We start from the raw sequence: 18,798 nt of genomic DNA on the forward strand, positions 1-18,798 counted from the left end.
AAAACAGATTTCAATGGAGAATTCTGCTCTATTAATGGATGCATTTTGTTGGTATTCCTGGCATTAAGTAAAAAAAAAGTAAGGTCCAAGGCTGACTGTCTTTCAGGCTGAGTGGGGCTTCATGCAATAAAAATGTCAATGGTACCAAAACAAATTACATATTTTAACACTGTTCTGATCTATGTACCTTGTTCTATCACCTTGCCTATTTGGTAAGCAATATATAATTACAAATAACTAATTAAATGCAAAGTAGAGAAATGTGAATGAAATCTGAGCACATTATTAGTTTAACTGTGGTAGCATTTAGGGTTATAAGCACAATGCTGGAGTACATTTGCCCTGTCTTGTGATAATCTAAAAAAAACTTACCCAATTAATTATTGGATTCTTCAGTGAGTCAGTTGCAGACATATTATATGGTGTTTTAATCAGAAAACTAATAACTATATTTTGCGGACTCAGGTTTGTCACATTGGAACCTGCAAAACACATTGATATACAATTGTCATGGCATATCAATAACTGTATCTTATGGATTTTATTTTTTATTTTTTCAGGCTAGGTCTGTTTTCTTTGTAAAGGTATCAGCACTAACGGCTCATTAAAGGCTATAAATGCTTACTTTCATGGCAGCTGTATTAGAGGGTCATCAAATTTACAGACATTTCAGTAATGTTCGGTAGCTGATTATAGATCCTAATAATATTGTCTTTGGGAAGGCAGTAAGTACAGGGTACCAAAGTGGGTAGCTCCTTCTTTCCGCCTAATGCTAATGACACACCTAATTCTTAATAGAGCACAGAGGCCTGTGGTTATTTGCATGATTCCCCATGCAGTGGGCAAAGTGCAAAAAAATGGCCAGTTGCTGTGGTCTTTTTTTGCACTTTACCAGTAGGATCTGCTTAAATTTGCACATGCTATTATATTAAATCATATCACAGCTGGCTCACTCACTGTCTGACTGTATGCTGGTGGAATCCATTTTGTAGTCACCAAGGCTGCCGTTGGACTGAATGGAATTGACTAGGGCTCGTACAATGTTATCATTAGTGACGGATGTAGAGGATTGTGTACTGTTCTCAAATGTCACACTTGAAACAACAATCACAGAGCCCTTCCTGTAATATGCAAAGTGAAAAGCATTGGTTAGATTTGTATAGACACTGAAAGAAATACTTCCTGTCACAAAGACAATATATTAAGAACATTAAGACATTTTGTGCATAAAGCTACCACTAAATACCCTCTCCTTTAAACAAAACAGGGATTTTTTTGTCCATATATTGCAATACATTCAAGATGGTCGACTACGTCACAGGCATCCATGTTCTGTACCAAAAGACTGCAGCAGGCACTTATAGATCTACACAGACGCAGTGACGGACTGGGGTGCCAAGGGCCCACCACAAAACCTTAGATTGTGGGCCCAGTCTCCAAACAATTTTCTTCACTCGCAATATTTATTTTCTTAATCACTTCCCCATTTATATTATTATTTATTCTTCCTTCTATTTATTTTCTTTGTTCTTATATAGAAATGAGGAATGACCATGGTAAAGGCATACATGGGAAATGGCTTAGTACTATTAGTTATAGAAAATGGTCATTTTCTATAAAAATTACCCAATGGAACATACAAAAAAACGTATTTTTATGAAAATGGTTTATTAAATGAAACAGGGATTTACATGGGGTGCTCTATGCAGTGTATAGTTTTCCTTTAAAAAACATGCCTTTAATAAACTCAATGAGTAATCACTCATGTATGTATTATTTTAATTAATTTAGCTTTTCATTTTTTAAATTTTACTTATGTACACAGCACTGTACAGCTGAATAATACATAATACAACAAACAGGGATCATCACAATAATAAAAATAAATACATAAATACAAAGTTAAATACAGTTGTAATAAATATAAAGAGGTATGTGGCAAAGAGACAAGAACATGGAGGTTCCTGCCCTGTAGAGCTTACAATCGAAATGGGAGGGTAACTTACAGACACCAGTACTGCAGGTCACAGTGGTTGTCACTGCAATATAAGTGCCAGTTAAGGTGTTATGCGAGTGTACTAAGAGGTAGTCTTTGAGTTATTATTTCTACTTACTGGAACCCTGCAACATTTACACTTTTGAAATTCGTGAATTTTGCTATGTAAACGGCACGCAGCTGGAAGGAAGAGAGAAAACAAAACAGTAAAACTAAAAATATGCTGTACCATTGGCATCTCAGTATAATAATTAACAATATTAACAAATGGTTATTTACAATATTATTTTTTGCTTCCAGTAGTTGATCAAATCCATATAATGTAGGAATTAATTTTTCTCTAATTTCTCTCTATAGCGGAGACGTATTTAGAAAAGGGTGAAGTCTCACTTTCAACTATTGAGAAATATAATCCTAAAAATCTCATAGGAAAGAATAGAGAGTAGCAGAATATGGTAAATAAAAATTTAGGAATGTTAAATGTCTGTTTGCACATAGGTATTGCTTTACGGCCAATTCAATTCTAATATTTAACCTAGGAGTACACCCCATGGTTCCACAAAATTCAGTTACTAATATAAGTGTGAAAATTTTACTCCGCCCCCCCCCCTTTTCCCTTTTTGTACCTTGCTTTATTATATACAAAAAATAAAAAGAATTAAAAAAAATAAAAGTAAATTAAGGTCTTAGTTGCTATGGGATACTAGACTGGTGTAATTTTGCACCCATGATAGCAGATTAATTCTTATATCTGGGGTAAAGTGACATGTGTACATACTGCTGTCTATGCACATAATCAATAACTCAACCTAAACTAAACTCAAAACTAAAGAACAAAATTGTTGGGGATACCCCCCCCCCCCACTCAATAGGACATGTAAAAATATATGAGAATTATTTATAATTTAGGTCCCTATCGCTCCCTAGCAGTCTGCTTATTACAACCCTGGACAGGATTGCTTCATTTTGTCATTATATATCTAGTCCACACCCCATCAGCCAATATCAAGGAAGTTTACCTGTTGTTCCATATTATCCTTTAGCGTCTTGTAGTAATCAGAGCTTGTATTAGTCAGGCTGTCATTAAACTCTAGATTGGTGAGCTTAAACTGTAGATTAAGAGAGATGGTAGGTGCCAGCGTGGTTAATATTGTAGAAGAAGATACTGCAGTGCCTATAACTGCTGTAGAGGATGGCACTGTGCTGGCTGTGTTATTGGAAGCTGTGTTTGTTTGAGTGCCAGTATTGGGTGACACTGTGCTGGTTGTGTTAACGGATGCTGTGTTTGTTTGAGTGCCAGTATTGGGTGACACTGTGCTGGTTGTGTTAACGGATGCTGTGTTTGTTTGAGCGCCAGTATTGGGTGACACTGTGCTGGTTGTGTTATTGGATGCTGTGTTTGTTTGAGTGCCAGTATTGGGTGACACTGTGCTGGTTGTGTTAACGGATGCTGTGTTTGTTTGAGTGCCAGTATTGGGTGACACTGTGCTGGTTGTGTTATTGGATACTGTGTTTGTTTGAGTGCCAGTATTGGGTGACACTGTGCTGGTTGTGTTAACGGATGCTGTGTTTGTTTGAGTGCCAGTATTGGGTGACACTGTGCTGGTTGTGTTATTGGATACTGTGTTTGTTTGAGTGCCAGTATTGGGTGACACTGTGCTGGTTGTGTTATCGGAAGCTGTGTTTGTTTGAGTGCCAGTATTGGATGACACTGTGCTGTTGGTGGAAGTGCTTGAAGGCGCAGTTGTACCAGAGCTTGTGATTGGTGATGTGGTTGTAGCTGGAAGGTAGAAACAAATCAGAGAAAAACATGATGAACATGAAACTTTGACATACTAAGGAGAAAATGAGGTGTCAAAGTAATAAGATCCACACTAATCTCTGACTTTTTTATTACTCCTTGTACAGTGAAAAGTACTTTCATCCTCTATTTTAATCAGTGTCAGCAATATTTTCCTTTAGTACTGATTATTTTTTCTCAGGAAATTTTTTTTTTCTCAAAATGTATCCAGCAGAATTCTGTGCTGAAATCCATTTTTCAAAAGAGCAAACAGATTTTTTTTTATATTTAAAGGGGGACTCCACCCAAACACAACTTAAACATTTTAAAAAGTAAACATAATTTCTAACAACTTTGCAATATATATCAATTAAAACATATCAATAAGGGAGAAGGACCTTGGAGTCCTTGTAGATAATAAACTTGGCTGTAGCAAGCAATGCCAGGCAGCAGCTGCAAGGGCAAACAAGGTTTTGAGCTGTATTAAAAGGGGGTATAGATTCACGGGAGGAGGGTGTTATTCTTCCCCTTTACAGAGTGCTGGTAAGGCCCCATCTAGAATATGCTGTTCAGTTTTGGTCTCCAATGCTCAAACGGGACATTATTGAGTTAGAGAGGGTCCAGAGAAGGGCAACTAAGCTGGTAAAGGGTATGGAAAGTCTCAGTTATGAAGAAAGACTGGCCAAGTTGGGTCTGTTTACACTGGAGAAGAGGCGCTTAAGAGGTGACATGATAACTATGTATAAATATATAAGGGGATCATATAATAACCTTTCTAATGTTTTATTTACCAGTAGGTCCTTCCAACGGACACGAGGGCACCCACTCCGTTTAGAAGAAGGGAGGTTCCGTTTAAATATTCGGAAAGGATTTTTTACTGTGAGAGCTGTGAAGTTGTGGAATTCCCTCCCCGAATCAGTGGTGCTGGCTGATACATTATATAGCTTTAAGAAGGGGCTGGATGGATTCTTAGCAAGTGAGGGAATACAGGGGTATGGGAGATAGCTCTTAGTACAAGTGAGGGAATACAGGGTTATGGGAGATAGCTCTTAGTACAAGTGAGGGAATACAGGGTTATGGGAGATAGCTCTCAGTACAAGTGAGGGAATACAGGGTTATGGGAGATAGCTCTCAGTACAAGTGAGGGAATACAGGGTTATGGGAGATAGCTCTCAGTACAAGTGAGGGAATACAGGGTTATGGGAGATAGCTCTCAGTACAAGTGAGGGAATACAGGGTTATGGGAGATAGCTCTTAGTACAAGTGAGGGAATACAGGGTTATGGGAGATAGCTCTCAGTACAAGTGAGGGAATACAGGGTTATGGGAGATAACTCTCAGTACAAGTGAGGGAATACAGGGTTATGGGAGATAGCTCTCAGTACAAGTGAGGGAATACCGGGTTATGGGAGATAGCTCTCAGTACAAGTGAGGGAATACAGGGTTATGGGAAATAGCTCTTAGTACAAGTGAGGGAATACAGGGTTATGGGAGATAGCTCTCAGTACAAGTGAGGGAATACAGGGTTATGGGAGATAACTCTCAGTACAAGTGAGGGAATACAGGGTTATGGGAGATAGCTCTCAGTACAAGTGAGGGAATACAGGGGTATGGGAGATAGCTCTCAGTACAAGTGAGGGAATACAGGGTTATGGGAGATAGCTCTCAGTACAAGTGAGGGAATACAGGGTTATGGGAGATAACTCTCAGTACAAGTGAGGGAATACAGGGTTATGGGAGATAGCTCTCAGTACAAGTGAGGGAATACAGGGGTATGGGAGATAACTCTCAGTACAAGTGAGGGAATACAGGGGTAGGGGAGATAGCTCTCAGTACAAGTGAGGGAATACAGGGTTATGGGAGATAGCTCTCAGTACAAGTGAGGGAATACAGGGGTATGGGAGATAGCTCTCAGTACAAGTGAGGGAATACAGGGGTAGGGAGATAGCTCTTAGTACAAGTGAGGGAATACAGGGTTATGGGAGATAGCTCTCAGTACAAGTGAGAGAATACAGGGTTATGGGAGATAGCTCTCAGTACAAGTGAGGGAATACAGGGTTATGGGAGATAGCTCTTAGTACAAGTTGATCCAGGGACTGGTCCGATTGCCATCTTGGAGTCAGGAAGGAATTTTTTCCCCTCTGCGGCAAATTAGAGAGGCTTCAGATGGGGTTTTTTGCCTTCCTCTGGATCAACTAGCAGTTAGGAAGGTTATATATAGGCATTATGGTTGAACGTGATGGACGTATATCTTTTTTCAACTCAGCTTACTATGTTACTATATTACTATATGCAGCCTTTTCGTGATTTATAATGTAATAATATGGTTTGGAACAGTTACCAAGCCTAGCCCCCTGTTCTCCTGCTGATCAGGCTGACTACATTGAGGCTCAAAAAAAATGTAACAGTAGTCGACTGTCCTCAGCCCGTATCCTCCAAATTCCACAATTCCTTGTGCACATAATGTTAAAAAGGAAAGGAAAATCGCAGTTTAATGCGTTATGGGTTATGTAGTTCCTGCATGCTGTCTGTAAGCTGTGGAGAACTTTGAATGACTTCAGAAAAATAAAGCAATGCGTGTTTTCCCACCAGCAATTTACATAATCACTAGTGGTAAAGCATTTCAGGGAGATTATTCACCTGTGGAAGGCTAGATTTATTGTGGGTGACAAATCTTCCTGTGGGCCATGGCCTTAATAACACTGCTGGTGCTGTCCTGAATTTAGCAATTGGGTGAACAGGCAAAGCTGCCTATAATACCTCCCAATAATTTAGGGTGGATCAGGCCACTGTCCCATAACTGCTCCATGTGCTATTGGCCTCAATTAGCATGTACAGTAAAGGATACAGATATATGCATGTACACTATGCACTTGTAAAAAATGGTACATTGACTTCTATAAGCAATAACTATAAACAATAAGATTCTAAATGCATTATACAAGAAGCAGAAGTAGTGGCACCCAAAATTCATTAAATACAGAGAGAAGCAGTGGAAACTTTAGCCATAAATACATTTAATACAGTGAGAAGTGATGATTTCTGACCCTAGACCCTTCCAAAAACCAGTTTACCTGAAGATTTCAGCATTGTAAAAATCAAAACGTACAATTTGCTATGAGCTCCAATGCCCCACCTAGTGGTAGACATGAGGATAGCAAGGAGGAGAAACCCTGTTTTCCTTTACTAGTGGCTTTTACACTGTCAGTCTTAGACTTTTGTGTACCAAACACTCTCTCTCACTGTAGTCAGGGTTAGTTTCTACTAATTTAACAGGTACTTCGGCATTCTTTCCTGCTAGCTGTACTGGTTATTTAGACTATCAATAGGAAACTTTCCCTTTTCCACATTTACATAGAGTTAATACATCTAAGCACAAGCTTTCATGTAGGCGATGAGTTCTTTTACAGCAGAAGGACAAAACCTATTAGATTTTATATTTACTATTACAAAAGTAACAATGCATCTATCAATTCAAAAAAGATGTTACAAATAAGAGACATACATTTACAAAAAGTAAATAAAACACAGAGAAACCCTATGTACATTATCAAGTTAGGATTTTTCTTTGTGTCCTTCTGAGGCAAAAATTTGGAAATCAGAGCACATACCCCCAACGCAGATTGGGTCTTCAGTTATGAGTTGCTGTGCTTAACTCTCCCCACTTTTTATGGACTGCTGGGACACTCTCCCTCTCCCTCATTACTTTATGACCCCCTGTAGTAGTTGTTAATTTCAGGCCAGTTTTCTGTTTTTAATTGGTACTTGCCAATACCCAATATTATAATGAAAATAGGGTCATGTGGTGATCCATGTCTGAGCAATCAGTATGATACCAAGCATGAGGGTATAAGTAACTGACATCTTGGTTTTGGCATTATATTTCTAAATATGTATGGGTTTATGTTCACCATGTTTTATGGGTAATGTAGGCTTATTAGAAAACCAGTTGTCCAGTAATCTTACATTCTTACATGTCTAACCTAGACTCAAATTTTCCCATTGACTTTGACAGGGAAGGTTTTCAAACTGCTGCAGCACTTACAGCTTTAAAGCTACACCCCCCAAACTTGAATAATATATTCATGGGGTCACCCCGAACACAGCAACATTTGTTGGATAACCCAAAGTGGGAGGGGCCAACAACAGCCAATCAAATGTCCCCCATTGACTTTAATGGGGAAATGAAACTGCTGCCAATCTTACAGCTTTGAGGCTACACTCCCCAAACTTGAATCACATCATCATGGAGTTAACCTGAATGAAAATATGATGATTGTTGGATGCCCAAAAGTGGGTGGAGCTGGGAATAGCCAATGAGATTTTACCTATTGACTTGGCGGAAATTCTCATAGTAATAACGCCCAAACTTTGCAGAGTTAGGCACCAGATAACTGTGGTTCAAGTTTAGAAAAAGTGGGCGGAGCCACCAATAGCTAATCAGATTTTACCTATTGACTTTCAATGGGGAAATCCAACCTGCTGCCATTCTCACAGTATTAACACCAGGGTCCCCAAACTTTTCACAGTTGGTCACTAGGGGACTGCAGTTTTAGGTTTGAAAAATTGACGGAACCACTGACAGCCAATCAGATTTCACCTATTGAATTTTATTGGTTTGATGCCAGGGTTCCCAAACATTGCACAGTTTGTCACTGGGTGACAAGTTTAGAAAAGTGGGCAGGGCCAACAACAGCCAATCCGATTACACCTATAGACTTCATCCATTTAAATTTAAATTGCTGCCATTCCTTAAATATTAATACTAAGGTCCCCAAACTTTGCAGAGCTAGTCACCAGGTAACTATGGTTCAGAGTTAGAAAAAGTGGGTGGAGCCAACAACAGCCAATCAGATTTTAACTATTGACTTTCAATTGGGAAATCCAACCTGCTGCCATTCTCACAGTATTAACACCAGGGTCACTAGGGGACTGCATTTTTAGGCTTTAAAAAGTGGGTGGAGCCACCAACTGCCAATCAGACTTCACCTATTGATTTTTTTGGGTTTAAATTTAAATTGCTGCCTTTCTCACACTATTTATGCCAGGGTTCCCAAACTTTGCACAGTCAGTCACTGGCTGACTACATATTCAGGGTTAGAACAAGTGGGTGGAGCCACCAACAGCCAATCCATTTCCACACATTAAATTTTGTTGGTTTATATTTAAACTGATGCCATTATTTAAGTATTAATTCCAGGGTTGTTAAAATTCTTTTTAAAGTTAGTCATTGGGTATTTGCCATTCAAAGTTAGAAAAAGTGGGTGGAGCCACGAACAGCCAATCAAATTTCACCTATTTACTTTCAATGGTGAAGTGTAAAATGCTGTCAGTCCCACAATTTTTATCCCCAAACTTTACAAATTTGGTCACTGGGGGACTGCAGTTCAAAAATAGGAAAAGTGGGTTGGGCCACTAACAGCCAATCAGATTCCATCCATTGAATTTTGTTGGTTAAAATTTAAAATGCTGCCATTCTCACACAATTTATGCCAGGGTGCCCACTGTTTGTCATTTTGTGACTTCGACTCATTAAATTTAAACTGCTGCAGTTCTTTAACTATTAATCCTAGGGCCCCTAACTTTGCAGAGTTAGTCACTGGGTAACTGCAGTTCCAGGTTAGAAAAAGTGGGTGGAGCCATCAACCACCAATCAGATGTCACTTGTTGACTTTCAGTGGGGAAATTTAAATTGCTGCCCTTCAGACACTATTAAAACCAGGGTCCCAAAACTTTGCACAGTGGTTTTTACCATATAACTGCGGTCCAAGGTTAAAAAAAGTGGGTGGAGTCAACAACAGATCAGATTTCATTCAGTGACTTCACGTTTTTCAACCCAACAAGAAGTTTGTTCTCAAACTTTCCTTTCTAGTATTATATTAAATCTTACAAGTGGTGTCTCATTCTTCAGCTTCCCAGAAACCATCCCTCCTAATTGGTGGGTATAAACTGGCCCTTTTTTGGTATAATTAGAAAGCATGTGATCTTCTCATAACCGATATATGATTTATGAGGATGTGAACCCTATAGCAGAGGGGATATGGGCCCTTTCCTATAATTTATCCATTTTTCATTTTCTAGGTTTACAGCTCCTTTCTTTGATCACCAGTAATGATGAGCAAATTTTTTCACCAGGCATGGATTCGCAGTGAATTTCCGCATTGGTGAATTGTTTCATGAAACTTCCGTCAAAATTTGCAGCGGAAAAACTCGTAGCATGTAAATTTTTTTTTGTTGCGCGTCAAAAAATAGATGCAGGTGACAAAAAAAATAAAAAATAGCGTGACAAATGCGTTTCGCAAAATTTTTGCCATTTCACAAATTTTCTTGCCATTTCGCAAATTTTATGGCAAAGCAAATTGGGATAGATTCGCTCATCACTAATCACCAGATCAAAGAAACCAGTTGTACCAGCTTCCTTGCCAAAATGGTCCCATAACTGTATTCATGTTTGATGTAGTCATGCACTATTACTCTACACAACACTGTATAATCCAATATCTATCAAATTTCCTATGAGAAGCAAACTGAAGGAAATACTAGAAATTATAAAAATAACATTACTTAGGAACCTGGTTTGCACTGGCACCAAGATGCTAAAGGATCAAAATATACAGGATATATCAGGCTCCAAATATGAGATGAGAACAGCTGAGGTTTATGGTAGTATTTGAATAAGGAAAAAACACATGTAAAGTCTGGTGTCCACAAGGAGTTCCTAAAGCAGTGCCTAGAAAACTTTAGTATTCATATAAGACTCTTGCAAAAGAAATGGAAACAGCTGAGGACTTCTCAGGATCTTTGATCCCAGAGCAGAAATAATACTGTGTTCTCTGTCTACGTCTTGTGCTGGAGATTCCTCTTTTCTTTAACCAATGCAATTCCCTTCTGGTTCTGCTCTTTCTCCTGCGTAACTGGTGGGCCTGTCCTTGCTCTTAGCTGGTCCCCTTCTGCTCTTTCTCCTGCATAACTGGTGGGCCTGTCCTTGCTCTTAGCTGGTCCCCTTCTGCTCTTTCTCCTGCGTAACTGGTGGACGTGTCCTTGCTCTTAGCTGGTCCCCTTTTGCTCTTTCTCCTGCGTAACTGGTGGGCGTGTCCTTGCTCTTAGCTGGTCCCCTTCTGCTCTTTCTCCTGCGTAACTGGTGGGCGTGTCCTTGCTCTTAGCTGGTCCCCTTCTGCTCTTTCTCCTGCGTAACTGGTGGGCGTGTCCTTGCTCTTAGCTGGTCCCCTTCTGCTCTTTCTCCTGCGTAACTGGTGGGCGTGTCCTTGCTCTTAGCTGGTCCCCTTCTGCTCTTTCTCCTGCGTAACTGGCCCCGATGCTGCCCCCATTCTGCGCCTTCCCCCCCACAGGGGCCCAGACCTGGCGATGAACGGGGGCGGCCTAGGGAAGCTGGAAGATAACTCTGGCGCTGTATATTGACAGTGTCAATACCCTCTGTCTCTCGCTGTATTTAAAGGGGATGCAAAGTCAATTTTCAAAAACGCATATATAGGTTTTTAGCACTAAATTATACAACTTTTTTTGAGATACAAGTGATCATTTCTACAGCTTTTTCTTCTCTTCTTTGATCTCGATAACCTCTTGAAGTTCAAGGCTGCTGGCTGTCCTGCGTGCAAGTGATTTATTGGCTGCCCTTGCTTAACTTGTAGAAAGGGGTCAATGTCAAATGTGTTTAACCCTCACATATATATTATATATATATATGCTTGTTCAGGAATTGCTACTCCTCAGAGCACCAGGGAGTAGGATGGCCAGCAGCTGCTGAACTGTGTATCTCAAAGCAGGTACCACATTTTATTTAGGGCTTAGAACCTATATATGCATTTATTAAAAATTTTTTACATCCCCTTTATTGTATTTTGGGTGCCACTACTTCTGCCCCTGACTGTATTTCATGTATTTTTGGTGCCACTACTTTTGCAGTATAGGCAGTTTTGCCTGGCACCAGCAGTGCTATTAGCCCATGGAGGCAGCTGAATCCTTCCATAGAGGGGCACCTGGGAAACAAAGGACCTGGTTAGCTCCATGTCAGATTTCAAAATTAATTATAAAAAAATCTGTTTGCTCTTTTAAGTAATAGATTTCAGTGCAGAAGCAGCGCTATTAACTGATGCATTTTAAAAAAAATCATGTTTTCTTGTGACACAATCCCTTTAACTGATGTAGTTTAATGGATTAGTAAACATCTAGAATGGTTAGTACTTTTCTAAAATCTAGGGAGGCTGTTAGCTTACAAGGAAATGAAAAAATTTACTGGTCCAGGCATGGATTCGCAGCAAATATCTGCTTTTCGCCATTGGCAAATTTTTTTCTCGAAACTTCTGAGAAAATTCACCGCGGAAAAATTTGTCACACAAAAATTAGTGTCAAAATTGGATGCAGTAGCGTAAAAAAAACAAGGGCAACAAAAAAAAGATGCGGGCAACCAAAAAAACCACTGGCGGCAAAAAAGACATGGGCGACAAATGCGTTTCACTAATTTTTCACCGTTTCACTAATTTTCTTGCCATTTTGCAAATTTTATGGTGAAGTGAAACAGGACAGATTCGCTCATCACTAACTGTTTAACTAAACGTACCTGGTGTATATATATATATATATATGTATATAATATATAAAGCTCTTCTGGTTTCCTTCTTAATTTATACAATATTTAGAAGTAATTGTCATTAAATGTATCATTTGATTTGCTCTAGTCTATCAATGGATAAAACAAATTTGAATCAATTTTTAACTTACCAACAGTTGAATCAGTTGAATTTGTTACGTCACATCTGACCCAACCTATTCCTTTATATTAAGAACAATGGAAATATTAGACCTTGTGCAGTATAATGTGCAGCAATGTAAAAGCAATGTACATACTCAACGTAAGGTGACATACACTTATGTAAGCACTTGTATTCTGTATTAAAAGGGATCTGTCACCGTAAGAAACAATTCTAAATCCTATTTTATTGTGTCAGCTGAGCAGAATAAAGTCTCTTTGTCAATTTGTTTCCATTATTTTGGAATCAGCAATTAGAGGATTCAGATAGGTGCCATTTTGTGGAATTCAAGGCCAGAAAGGAGGATCTGATGCCCATTCACAAGCTATGCAGTTATAATGAAGCGGGAGGGGACAGTGATATCAAGGAAATACAGAATGAAAGTAATTCCTGTGCCTGAAGCATAGAGACTAAAAGGCTAAATGAGATGGAAGGTTGAGATTTTTAAATGCCTCTACACATTTGGATCTTTTAACATAAAAAAAAGAATTTGGGCTTCATGTTTAATTTGAAAATGACTTATTATACAGCTTTTAATGTCTGGGTGACAGCCCCACCTCTAAATATGTGTTCTGTATATTTTAATTTGGAAACAATATCTGTTTTACAGTTTCTTATATGAGACTTCACACATGACCAATTGCCACAATTTTCACCTGCTTGCACTCTATGGCTTTGCTAGAACAAGGAGAGCTATTGGTGCTCCTCCTTCAGTGTTGGCACTGCTCAGGTATTATAAAACAAGGAGCATTATACAGTGAGATAAGATGTGTGAGAAGGTCTGAAAAGGTGTTGTTAGTGTGGGAGTAGTTTACAGGAAATTCTCAATGTGGATTACATCAGCAATGTATCAATACTGTGCAGGGTTCCTCCCCCCTCATAAAAATCTTCTGATGGGCCTGGCAAGCACAGGAACCTATCTACCCCCGTCCCTGCCTGCTCATGTTCACTGTGCCTGCCCATTGTGATTAGCTTGCAGCAGGTGCACAAAACTGGAGGGAGTAGAGGAAGCAGACCCAGTGGACAGGGTCCCTCTGTGACCGCAGGGTCTGCTTCCTCCATAATTACACCACTTGGTTACATGCAGTGATAATCATGTCTGTATGATAATAGAGATAACGTATGTACTTACCTATTAACAGTAGAACAAGAATGGCAAGTCTTGGGTGTTGCATTTTTATAGTCCTTTATGTCACTAGGAAGATACCATTGATTTAGATATTAATAACAGCAGTATTCTAATAACTTTTATTCAGTCATAAATATGAGTGTGCTTTGTATGGCCCTGAATGTGAACAGAAATTAAACAATAGATCAGGGATGTCCAAATGATCACCTTACAGTGAGCAATGCACTAATAATACTCTGATGCTGAGATACTATAGAAATGTTTTAATAAAGTTACTGAACTATTACATTGTGTAAGATAGCAGTAACCAACCTACTGATGTTCAGTTTATATTATCAGTTGCTTATTATTACTTAATTATACTTCTGTAAACCCTAGCATACCTTTGTTGTCCAGTACACAGGGGTCTTCTGCGGTAAAGCTTGGCACACACCAAACCTAACTAACCTAGGATACTGGTGTTATAATGCTCACTCAAATTATCACCCTTACCTTGCAACCACTGAACCTGTGTGATGATATATGGCCACAAACACTATCTCTTCCCATTAGTGTTAAATACATTTGGAAATAAAATAATTATGAACATCCCATCAACCACTGGTAAAAAAAAAAGCTTAAAACAAAGCATATAAAGTACATGCTACCTATCACTACCCATAAATATCTGTTGTCCTACACTCTGGTCATTATGTTCTTTCCACAAATCTTGCCCTTACCATACAACACCAATCCAGCACTGGGATTTCTTTTTTGCAGTACAGGCTAGTTTTTGAACAATCATACTTGATACAAATTCATCAAAGTTGGTCTCTCAGTTGGAAATGGAAATCCTGGTTGGCCAGTGACCACCACAGAACACATTTACAGACCCATCTAGCAATCTAAAGCTGAATATGTTTCACTACTGCAGTGATCCTCTTGCTCAGCACCATGGGCCAGTTGATTAGATGAATGCATTTTGGTCCTGTGGCATAGCCTGGAAATAGCACCACATGTGGTGTATTTATTTTTAATGACCTACCATACATGACCAGCAATACCAAGAGAAACGATGAAACAATTTTGAAATTCTTTTGAGAATTTTTTGAAAATCTAAAACCATTGGATATGTGTGTCCATTAAATACATCACAATCCAGTCACATACCGTGTATGTAGGGAATTAAGTGTCAACAGACAAAAGGCATTAAAATAATACAAACTAAACTATTGTGGAATGCAGTATACATAGGATTTGTGTTATATTAATCTATTTCTTTAGCTTCCAATTTGGAATAATTAAAAAAATCTCTATGATATATTTTTGACATATGAGGGCTAATTCAAAAATACAAATGTAGTGTGCAAAGTGCAATTTTAGAGGACATTTGCCATGTTTTTTACACAGACTGTAAGGAGTTTTTCCTATTGCGACCACAAGGGGGAGTTAAGTCTGACGCAATTTAACCTAATACATCAAATTGTGTGCAATTGTGTGTGTGCATTTTGAAAAACTGGACACACATACACTGAAAGGGATATTGTGTCATTTCCAGCACTTAATGTCAATATAATGTCTGCCCATAATAGGAGAACTTGTGTGTAATTTGAAAAAAGAGTGTGGGACATATACACTGGTGCTGAGCACAGATCAGTGAAATCCTTGATCTACTGCAAGCTTTGAAGTTGGCGTCAGCTCCAGGGTTCCTACAGTTGCCTGCATCAATTGACGCAGCAAACATCAAAATATCAGAGGCACAGGTCATTTTGACGCAGTGCCAGAAATTACACTGCCCAAACACAGAGGATTATCAGCGATATTGCATTTGATTCGTGTTGAAGTGAATGCTCAGCTGCACATATTTTAATGCATCAGTCGCAAATGCATCAAGGCCATCACCAACTTGAGGCTGCAATTACGCTGGTATTGTAGGAAAAAAAGATTTTATTGTGGGTAAGAAAACATTTCTTTTGCACACTGCCGTTGTGGTCATAAATGACTTCTTAGGGCTATCCTTACATTTACAGCATACAAAAAACAAAAAATATATTGTACAGGTATCGGACCCCTTATCCGGAAACCCGTTATCCAGAAAGCTCCGAATTACGGAAAGCCCGTCTCCCATAGACTCCATTTTAATCAAATAATTCAGAATTTTAAAACTGATTTCCTTTTTCTAAATAGAAATAAAACAGAACCTTGTAATTGATCCCAACTAAGATATAATTAATCCTTATTGGATGCAAAACAATCCTATTGGGTTGAATTAATGTTTTATTGATTTTTTAGTTGACTGATGTGAATAGATTTTGAATAGATGGAAATTTGCCATCTTAATAAATACATATTTTAGTAAAGAATATGTACGGTCAAATGCCAAAATTAAAATGTACATATTCAAAGGAACATATAAAATATAAATTGTGTATGATATAAGCCAACAACAAAGACATTTACAACCAGTGGCCCTTTAGATGTAATTCAGTGTAATGATGAGAAGTGTAGCTTAACACAGGAAATATGACCAGTTGAACATACCAGTAACATACACAGTACATTTTCATATAAGGCACAAACTGATTTTGCTACATAAAATCTTCATACAGCTTATACAAAATAATACACATGGAATCTATCATCTAGAATGCTTGGGAACTTTGGGATAAGGAGTCTTTCAGTCATTTGAAACACTATACATTATGCCTGCAAAAAAATCTTTTAAACATTAAAAAAAAGGATTAATTATATCTTAATTACGATCAAGTACAAGGTACTAGTTTATTATTGCAGAAATGATTTAAAAAAATATATATTTTTTTAAAATTAAGTATATGGGAGATGGCTTTCTCATAATTTTGAGCTTTCTGGATATAAGGTTTTTTAGATGTGTCCCTATGCCTGTACCTTAAATCTGTGGTACTATCAAATAGTACAGTGGGCAGTGAGGTTGTGGAATGCACTTCCTAGTGATGTGGTAATGGCAGATTCTGTTAATGCCTTTAAGAGGGGCCTGGATGAGTTCTTGATCAATCAGAATATCCAAGGCTATTGTGATACTAATATCTACAGTTAGTACTAGTGGTTGTATTTATAGTTTATGTATGTGAGTGTATAGATTGGTAGGTGTGGGTTGTGTGTGCTGGGTTTACTTGGATGGGTTGAACTTGATGGACACTGGTCTTTTTTCAACCCTATGTAACTATGTAACTATGTAAATACTTATTTAACCACAGAATTTTATTAGCTAAATATCATATAGAGATGAGGTATGTACAGTATAGGATAGAAATGTAACCCTATAGCACCAGCTATAGAACTAAATTGTGTAATGTTCATAAACTTTTACAAACCACACACATTTGGTAGATCTTCCAGTGAAGCTAGTGTGGGTTTTTTTTGTATTATTAACGCCTTGTTGCTTAAATTAGTAATGTCAGATTTAGAAAGATTTAGTGTGGCAGAAGCATTTACTCCAGCTTTTTGGAAAACATTTTGGTGTAAGATAATATAATATAAAGATGTTTGTAAAATTAGTGCTAGAAGATTTTCAAGCATAAACAAAAGTTCGAATCTGCAAATTCAGACTAACTTACGGGTTGAGCTACTGCATTCCTTTTGATCACTGCAACCCAATAGCACAAACTTTATATTATCTATGTATTTGTGCAGATCAGTTAGCTATACTAAACCATGTATACATTGGTCCACATTGGTTACAGAGTTCAACACATGTCAAAAGGTTAAGAAACAAATTTGACAAAATGAATTCTGCTTCTTACCTGCAAGGTGCCAATGTTCAGAATCCACAAAGGGGGAAAGAACCTCTTAGCTGTATCTCACAACCCCAGTATAGACAACATGCAGTATTTACAGGAATAATACAATGTATCTTTCTCTGCTTCCAACCTGCTTCTATACACGTACATTTAGAGATAAGCCTTTTCTAGCACAGAAAGAAACTGGAGGAGTGGCTTTTCTGACAGTCCTTCCTTCAGACACCTAAATTCTATTCAAGCTTTTTGACTTTATGCTTCTTTCCTTTATCTGCTGACACAGTTACAGTGTTAGATGGATCCTTCATGTAGTAGCAGGGCGCAACTGGCACTAATAAAACTTCATGGAAACCCTATTTGCCCCTTATACTTTGGCACAAAACAGTATGGTTCATAATGGTAAAATAGCAAAAAATAAATAAATCTAAAACTAATTTGATTTAGAAAGGGGTGGGGGTAGAAATAAGTGCTTTTGCGACTTCTTTTTGGGTACATTAATAATCTACATAAATAATGTCTACTGCCAAAGTTCAAGTGAAGATTTGATTTTGGATAAATCAACTTTCCCATGTTTTTTTCTGGAATCCCTGGCTTTCTAAAGTGCCTCCAGACGACTTAATTTCCATCTTCTATTTGTATTATCATTTATTTATATAGCACTGACATCTTATGTAGAGAGTTACAGGGATGGTTCATAATTTGCATCAGGTTCTTTTCTCAGTGTAGCCTGCATCTAAAATCCTTAACACATTTACACAACAGACATACTACAATCTATTAAACTGCTTGTATGACAGTATGTATGAGGTACTAACCTGTCAGAATTTAGTTTAATGTCTCAGTGCTCTATGCTGCCATTTTTAAAACCCCCTCAGAAGAACCAGGAAAGGGGCCTGGCTTTGTGGTCAAATGAACTGACATTTTGGTTTGTGGTGTATTCAAATTTCTAAATAATAATGACCATTTGTTAGAATTTCCTATAATAGAGTTATGAGACTAATATTGCTAGTTACTATGGTCATCTATTGCTACACTGAGCCAATATTGGTCTCCCTGATACTATTCTTACTCCATGCAAAACTAGACAGAGATTTTCTTGCCTAGCATTTGGCTCCAATGGCTGTTTTTAATCCTCCATTTAATAGATAATAAATTACAGCTCTCAACTATTGATCACTTTGTTTTCAGCTTGCAAACACAACAGACTTTGTAAAATGGTGTTAAAAATGGTTTCAGTCAGACAACCACATTACCATTAGTCCAAGGGCTTTACCATGTGAAGTGCTATGACTGACATTGCACCAGAGCCCAGGGACCTAAGTGGAGTGGACACAGAATTTAATCTTGCAGTATAACTGTCCATTTCATAGC

The 18,798-nt window shown here is 38.1% G+C and overlaps 1 protein-coding gene across 1 annotated transcript in view; it reads right to left on the reverse strand.

Moving 5' to 3' along the window:
* The window catches only part of LOC100497279 (uncharacterized threonine-rich GPI-anchored glycoprotein PJ4664.02), a 36,350-nt gene extending 18,759 nt beyond the window's left edge, over positions 1 to 17,591 (reverse strand). The window contains exons 1-7 of the mRNA XM_002938886.5: positions 17,434 to 17,591; positions 13,676 to 13,738; positions 12,515 to 12,565; positions 3,016 to 3,776; positions 2,115 to 2,176; positions 958 to 1,121; positions 373 to 482 (exon numbers count right to left, since the gene is read on the reverse strand). Of these exons, the coding sequence (XP_002938932.3) occupies positions 373 to 482; positions 958 to 1,121; positions 2,115 to 2,176; positions 3,016 to 3,776; positions 12,515 to 12,565; positions 13,676 to 13,718 (1,191 nt within the window). The 5' untranslated portion in view covers positions 13,719 to 13,738; positions 17,434 to 17,591. The remainder of the gene's footprint in view (positions 1 to 372; positions 483 to 957; positions 1,122 to 2,114; positions 2,177 to 3,015; positions 3,777 to 12,514; positions 12,566 to 13,675; positions 13,739 to 17,433) is intronic.
* Between the last annotated feature and the right edge of the window lie 1,207 nt (positions 17,592 to 18,798).

The sequence above is a fragment of the Xenopus tropicalis genome, chromosome 3 (assembly GCF_000004195.4).
Source record: "Xenopus tropicalis strain Nigerian chromosome 3, UCB_Xtro_10.0, whole genome shotgun sequence".
In the NCBI taxonomy this organism is placed as follows: Eukaryota; Metazoa; Chordata; class Amphibia; order Anura; family Pipidae; genus Xenopus; species Xenopus tropicalis.